Source organism: Phragmites australis, chromosome 17, assembly GCF_958298935.1.
Source record: "Phragmites australis chromosome 17, lpPhrAust1.1, whole genome shotgun sequence".
Classification (NCBI taxonomy): domain Eukaryota; kingdom Viridiplantae; phylum Streptophyta; class Magnoliopsida; order Poales; family Poaceae; genus Phragmites; species Phragmites australis.
Window position 1 is genome coordinate 26,078,162 of NC_084937.1, and position 7,708 is coordinate 26,085,869.

Here is a 7,708-nt window from a genome sequence, read left to right on the forward strand (position 1 = left end):
CTAGAGTATAGACTGTAGGTATGACGTCATGCGCCTCTGGATGAAGGACAAGTACTTAGGGAAGTATGATGTGCAAATATATTCAGTCCATGCCAAAAGAAATGGCGTGATTCCAACCTGAAAGTAAAATACAAATTAGAGGGCACAACATATATTATAAGAAAAAAAAAGTGAAATAGGTCTTTGAATTACCTTTAGAGCATTATACGGGATATGGACATCATAATTTCTCATAATAGCAAACTACAATTTATCTCTTTCTCCTTCCTTCCATCCTCCATACTTCCCTCCTCCTTCTCCACTTTCTTTTTCATTTTTAGACTCACTATTATTGAGTTATACAATGCTCATATAGCTATTTCTTTCACATGTGTCTATCCAACTGTCCTAATATGGGCACTCCATGAATAAATTATTGTAGTTCTGCTGGTCATCATCACCATTACTTAGCTTAGGCTTCACATTTGTCTTTTATTCAGTGTGCAAACGAATTAACAACCCTCTTCTATATTTTGCTGATAGTAAAGAACGATCATCCTTCGTCATTTCAAGGTACTATAGAGGATATTTTTGCAATAGTACGAGTGTATCCTTTAAATCAATAGGTATCAAGCCCACTGGGAAACATCCTTTAATTAATTTAACAAATAGTAGAATATTTTGTGTTGCTTGGTTCTCCTCAAATTCTACAAGTTCTACTCCATAAATTTTTAGTGAGGACCCATTCTGGAGAATCTTTATGTAATCTAAGATTTTTTTTGGGTTCATTTTTATACATTTGTCACAAGAAAACAACTCAATAAGATGGGTAGGAATAGATCATATTATTGATTTGTCAATATTCCTTACAAAGATATACTCCTCATTAGTTTTTGACACAACAATATGCTTTCTTTTCATAAAATATTCCTCTTCAAGGAATTTATTGAAGACTATACTATAACCCAAACACTAACAAATCCCGGCCATTCTTTTAAAAAATCAAATATTTTTCACCATTCAAGAAGAGAGAAAAATTAAAAAATATATTACAAAAAAACCTATATCTCCAAGAGAAATATAATCTAATTGTCACATTAGTTCAAATAAACCATTATACAAGTGAACAATTAATAACAATTTTTTCATTCAACATATAATAATTTATTATTAAAACCCAAGAAATTTCCATACTTCATTTGTAGATGCACCTCTAAGAAAAAAAGAATAACAACAATCGAAGAATTTAATGTAATATGTTAATATCATCATAATGGTGGATATCAAACATCTTTACCCTCCCATACAAGTAAAGTGGTCTCATTCTAAAAGAAAACATGAATGTTGCATGACCTATCATTTGTGGTGACTAAGAAAAAGCACAAGTTGTACATGAGTCTCAAAGGCAAGGTTTCTATAGAAATAGCACATATGGACTAATGTACTCTCAACTTTTACGGAAGCAATTTTGACACGTGTCGCTTGGATACAAGTGTCACTCGGAATAAGCACTTCTAGTTGGTTCCTAAACAAATGGCATATATAGAATCTATAGAATCCTCCTCATATCCTAATAACTAGCATGGCTGATATTTTGATAGATGCGCAACAAGGCTCTGGTAGGACTCTTAAATAACAAGAGTTAATCAAGGGCTCTCCATTCACCCATACTATCTATGTGATTAATTAATATGCTACTGGAAGTAGTTAACATATGCATTAGCTTGGTAATTGATATAGTTCAATAAATATTTACAACAAAATCCCACTAGTGTGGATGTACTTTGTAAAGGTGGAACAAAAAAAATATTTCATCACTCCTCGACATAAAAACTTCTGCACCGTAAATATAGAGTTGGTTGAGTGAATTATGCACTAGATCGATATATACCTATATATAAGTTGAGACAATCATATTGGCCAATAGCATATTAGAATTTCATTTTCCTATTTCCTATGAAGAAATACTGAATACTGGTCTCCAATTGATGAAATTTTTTAACATACTTGAGATGGATGGATAGACATTAAAATAGACTATGGGTGGATTGACTTTTATAAAATTATTTACAAGATATAAAAGTGTGAGCTGACCGGATACCTTCATATTTCTAAAGTAGACACATTCATTGATCCTTGTGAAGACATACAAATAATCAAGAGCTTCTTATGATTTGTGTTGAGGTATACAAAACATCTATATAACCAACATGACATTTCATATAACATTCGTACATGCAATGATCTAAACAAGGAAAATAAACATTGAATAGAACACATTCTTACCATCTCAAGAATCTCCTTTATAGTAACCCATATTTCATCACTATAAAAATTTAATGAGGAAGAAAAGCAATATGCTTTACTTTCACTTCTAACATTTTAGATGTAAATGCTACAATAAAAAAAAATATCTTTAAGTGATTAGAAAAGATCACAATGACAATTCATGATATGTGATAATATATATTTGTAAAATAAATTCTAAAAGCCGTTAAAATTTACCTAGAATTACAAAAACATGAGTTATTTTCAATGTATTAAACATCCAACAAAGCATTTTCTGATCTTTCTGTACCCACTTTTATAAGAAGAATAAACTGGTTTCAATGTATGAAAACAACATCACACATACAATCCAAATACATAGACAACTTTTAATACCTCAAAGAAAAAGCATAAATGGCATATTCTTCATCTTAAAAATGTCTCTATTTTATTGGAAGAGCAATCATATGACTTGCCTTGACTCTCATAAGGGAGAATAAATGTGATGAGACTCAGCAAAAATATCAATTTAGATGTATGATCTTATAGCTCAGATTTTGACTTATGGAGATAACTAACATTACTAAGTAGAACACCATAGACATCACTACACAGAGAAAGAACATGCCGGTGTTTGCTTTACAGAAAAGAACTGACATTATTTAATTAATACATTCAATATGAACATAAGCAAAATTGAATTAGTGTAATAAAGCTTGCTTTAATAAGAAGTTGATCAAGTAACCGATTGAGATTATATACTATACCTACTCTTTTCTGAAATATTAGTCAGGCCTACTGAAGGAAGAGATGCAATAGAGTATTCTTCAAGGTGTGTGATTGCTTCAAGCACCAAGCTCTCAAGGAAAAATTGCCTAGAATGAAGATCTTGCTCAAACTACAAGATTAATCATGATGGAGAATGATGAAGTTGTAGCTGATGCAACACCTCAAGAAGAAAATATTGCTTCGTTGTTGCTCTATCTTTCTACCTATGTTTATCAATCATCTAGTTCATTCATAGTAGAACTTGATCCTCACTCAATCTGCCATTTTCACGTCATATCGTTGGGTGCACCTTAATATGCGTAGTTAGACCACACTACCTCTTTTATACTCTGTTTCTAAACTTCGAGTTTCCCTGTACAGGAAAAAGAAGCATTTAGTAGACTTTGGAGTTTAGATCACACCCTAGTGAACTTAGCTTAATTATTGTGGGTTATAACGTTCATATATATAGATAGAGTATCAGATAGTAGATATACAATGGTGATATGGCGATCTCTTAGTTTAGAGTCGGTACTTAGCTTTTGATGAAGATAAAGATAGATCATATATATAGAGTGACACTATTCAACACACCGGCACGCAGCCCAAGCCCGATCCTGCCAGAGCGAACCAACCTCGCGCGCGACAAAAAAGCAATAAAAACAAGGTATATATATAAATATTCGAGTTTTCTGTAAAAACAAGAGTCCAGGTCAACAAAAGTACTAGAAAATTGTTGTTTTCCCGATGAGCCGATCCCTGATTTTGTTTTTCCAAAAGTGCTTGAAGTTGGTATACTCTCCTCCCTTGTGCCCAAAATGTGATGTTAAGCGGGGGGTCACCTTTACAGCGACGCTTTGTTGCCTGGAGCTAACAACAACCTCGCAAAGCTGATAGGTATTTCAGGCACTTGCAATTTGCAAACGGCTCATTTCTGTCCACTTACGCCCAGACCAACCATATCAGCATCAGCATACCGTTTACCGCTCACTCTCTCTCTCTCTCTCTCTCTCTCTCTGCGCACAGACAGAGTCCAGAGCACCAAGCCATGGCTACCCCAAAGAAGACGATGAGAGCTTTGCAGTACGACAAGTACGGCGGAGGAGCAGAAGGCCTCAAGGTACACTTGCACTAGCCACAGTTACTGCTGTCATGCATGTCCAAGAACCTGCATCCTTGAGCAGAGAGCTTTTCTTGATGCTCTGCTGCTGCTTCTGCCTAATTTCAGCATGTGGAGGTGCCGATCCCGTCGCCGAAGAAGGGCGAGGTGCTGCTCAAGATGGAGGCGGCCAGCATCAACCCAATCGACTGGAAGATTCAGAAGGGCATGCTCCGGCCGTTCCTGCCCAGGACGTTCCCAGTTATACCAGGTATAGTCCATGTCGGAACGCCATATATAGCCTCAGAGCATCAGTACCCTTTACATGATCATTGTTGATTGCGCAAACAATGGATAAAGGAAATTGCATAGCATCAGGTTTGAATTTTGGTCCTATTATCATAAAATGCTATTGTAACTCTCTACTAAACTTGTGGCTGTTCTCTGCACTCTGCAGATGAAGGTGAAAAATAAGCTACTTGTTAAGTTGTTAGTACTATCTTAAGAGAAACGCTTCCGTAGTTTGTATGAGACGAGAGCAAATATCATAAATCAAAATTATTGCAGGATGCAGGCTTAGAAACTGAACATTGGCTGAAGCATTCTTACCTGATTGTTTAGTTCTCCCTAATACTAGTACTACATCTTTTGCTTAAGATTCTTAGAAGTAAGATGGGACAACTAAACCACTCTGACGACCCACTAATCTTTTATCCTTTTCTTTTTTGGCTACCACTCATTAAAATTATTGAGCAAACAATAAACAGCGATCATAACCCCCTAATGAGAAAAGTAACACAGAGATTCCACTCACTTCATTCATCTGCCAAACAACTCATCTCTGGAGAACGGAAGTCTTATTGATATCTGAAATAGCATTTGAACTGATGAACACAGAAATTGTAGACTACGTCCAAAGTGTTGTTTGCTCTACAAATTAATGATCCATATTTACCAGTTGCTACTGCAAGTCTGCAACTTCCCACGTACTAATGCGAGAACTCGATCTTGTCATGGCCTAACAGTTGGTGATCTGTCTGGCGAAGTCGTCGAGCTGGGAAATGGCGTGACAAACTTCAAACCAGGGGACAAGGTCATCTCCATCAGCTTCCCGGTAAGACTCTACTACCATGACAGTAAAAGAAAGAAATGTTTTTTCTTTGTCAGTTACAACTGCATTGCCTGACTAACACGGTCATGGATCATTCACCATCGTGAAAGAACGGCGGGGGGCTCGCGGAGTACGCGGTGGCGCCGGCGTCACTTACGGTGTCACGGCCGCCCGAGGTGTCCGCGGCCGAAGGCGCCTGCCTGCCGACGGCTGCGGCCACCGCGCTCCAGCAGCTGAAGACCGCGGGGGTCAACAGCTTCGACGGCTTCAGCGCCAACAATAACAATGCCCCCAAGAACGTGCTGGTCACCGCGGCCTCCGGTGGCGTCGGCCACTACGCCGTGCAGCTAGCCAAGCTCGCGGGCCTCCACGCCACGGCCACCTGCGGCGCGCGCAACCTCGGCTTCGTCAGGGGGCTGGGAGCGGACGAGGTCCTGGACTACAAGACCCACGAGGGCGCCAAGCTACAGAGCCCCTCCGGGAGGAAGTACGACGCGGTGGTGCACTGCGCGACGGGCACCCCGTGGTCGGTGTTCGCGCCGGTGCTGGCCGACAACTGCAAGGTCGTCGACGTCACGCCCGGGATCGCAGCTGCCGCCAAGTCGTTCCTGCAGAAGGTGACATTCTCAAAGAAGAGGCTGGTGCCGCTGGTCCTGATGCCCAAGAAGGAGGAGATGGAGTGGCTGGTGGACATGGCGAAGCAGGGGAAGCTCAAGACGGTGATCGACTCCAAGTACCCGTTGAGCAGAGCGCACGAGGCGTGGGCGAAGAGCATCGAAGGGCACGCCACCGGCAAGATCGTTGTGGAAATGGGAGGTGCAGAGTGAGCCGAAGCATGCATGATGGGCACATTGTACCGTGCAATTTGTGAAGATGTGGGCTTGATTGGATTTCTTGTGTGGCAATATGAAGGATTAAGCTGTGTTCTGCACTCTGAAAGCAGATTCAGGACATGATGTTCGAAGGACTGACCATGGTCTGTTCTGCACTCCTGCTACAATCCTCAACGATTAGTTATGTCATCACCCGCGTCAAGTGGCGGCATTCGCTCAAGCGGGACCATCTTGTTGTTGCACGCCGGACCAGACCAAGCACGGCATGCGTCGACGGCGAAGCAACTACGAGTGGGGTCGTTCCGTTCAAGAACCGTGGCAGTGAGCGCACGATAGTGGCGGTGATGTTGGGGCGGCACTGTGCAGCGGCTAATTGGGTAAACAAGGGAGAAAGGGGCCGGACGGCTCTATTTATAGAGGGAGGCAGAGCAATGAGGTGGTGCAGCGTGTGACATCGTGTGGTCATTGGTGGCAAGGTGGCAGAATAAGCTCACAGCATTTACCGCAGCATGGGCGCCTGCGTCGTCTACGTGCGTGCGTGGGCGCGAAAATCACGCGGCGCAGAGGCATGGGTGAAGAGAGAAGAGAGAGTGATGGAGTGGAGGGGTGTCACGGCTAACTCGGAGAGGCGGCCGTCGCGGTGGCATGAGACAGTATGGCGCGGCGTCACGCTAGAGGGAGGAAGGAGAAAGCGCGGGCGATCGCGGATGCGGGATACGCGTACGGCGCAGATCACGCACGGGCGAGCACGGGAGGTAGGCCGGCCAGCGCGAGAGCGGGCCGTGAACGTGGGAGCTAGGTCATGCGAGGCTGCGGCGGCCTGCGCACGAGGGGGAAGGGGAAGGAGGCCGTGCCGGCTGGCTGGGCCAGTGTTTGGGCCAAAACAGGGAAGAGAGGGGAATTCGGCCCGGGGAAGAAAGAAAAATAAAAGGAATTTGGTTTTTTTGAATTAAATTCAAATGAGAGTTTTGAATTTGAATTTGACTTTGTATTTGGATTTAATTCAAATAAATATATTTGAATTATGATTTGAACTTGAATCTTGAGCTTCCTAAGATGATTTGAATCAAGAAATTTGAATTTGAATAGGATTTGAGCAGAATAGAATCTTAGAGTAGATTTGAATTTGAGAGACATCAAATTCAAATCTCTGCAGAAAGAACCATAAAGATCACAAACCAAAGTATATGAACTAATTTAAAGCAGGGATTGATTCAGGAATTGTCTTGGCACTATTTGGAATACTTAGCCCAATTAATATATTTGAATATATACATACGAGTATATATACTTTAAATATATAATTCTTGGTTTTATATTGGTTTAAATAATTAGAATTTTTTAATTTGAAGTGAAATTCGTAATAAATTTACATGCTAAAACTCAAGATGTTACACTAGATTAGGGAGTTGTGCTTTCTATGACCTAAAGACCCTTCTGAGATTTTTAAATTTAGCCACATTCTCTAAGTGGGAATAGATCATGCATGTTCTAAGATTCTTTGAAAATCTGCATGACCCATCCACTAGTTCTCAAAACAAAAAACCCTTAGCTTTGGAACTCTTGTGACAATGAACGCAACACAAGGAACATGATCTAAGGTATCCCTTGACAGTGTTGAAACCACAGTCTGTGGGTACCTAGTAGTCC

The 7,708-nt window shown here is 40.9% G+C and overlaps 1 protein-coding gene and 1 pseudogene across 1 annotated transcript; one reads left to right on the forward strand and one right to left on the reverse strand.

Annotated features, from left to right (window-relative positions):
- LOC133897026 (uncharacterized) lies at positions 1-2,852 on the reverse strand (annotated as a pseudogene).
- Positions 2,853-3,976: 1,124 nt separating this feature from the next.
- LOC133897630 (chloroplast envelope quinone oxidoreductase homolog) lies at positions 3,977-6,176 on the forward strand. Its single transcript, XM_062338425.1, has 4 exons — positions 3,977-4,135; positions 4,244-4,385; positions 5,140-5,228; positions 5,336-6,176. The coding sequence occupies exons 1-4, from the start codon at positions 4,064-4,066 to the stop codon at positions 6,050-6,052; spliced, it is 1,020 nt and encodes a 339-aa protein (XP_062194409.1). The 5' UTR covers positions 3,977-4,063; the 3' UTR covers positions 6,053-6,176.
- Positions 6,177-7,708: the final 1,532 nt, after the last annotated feature.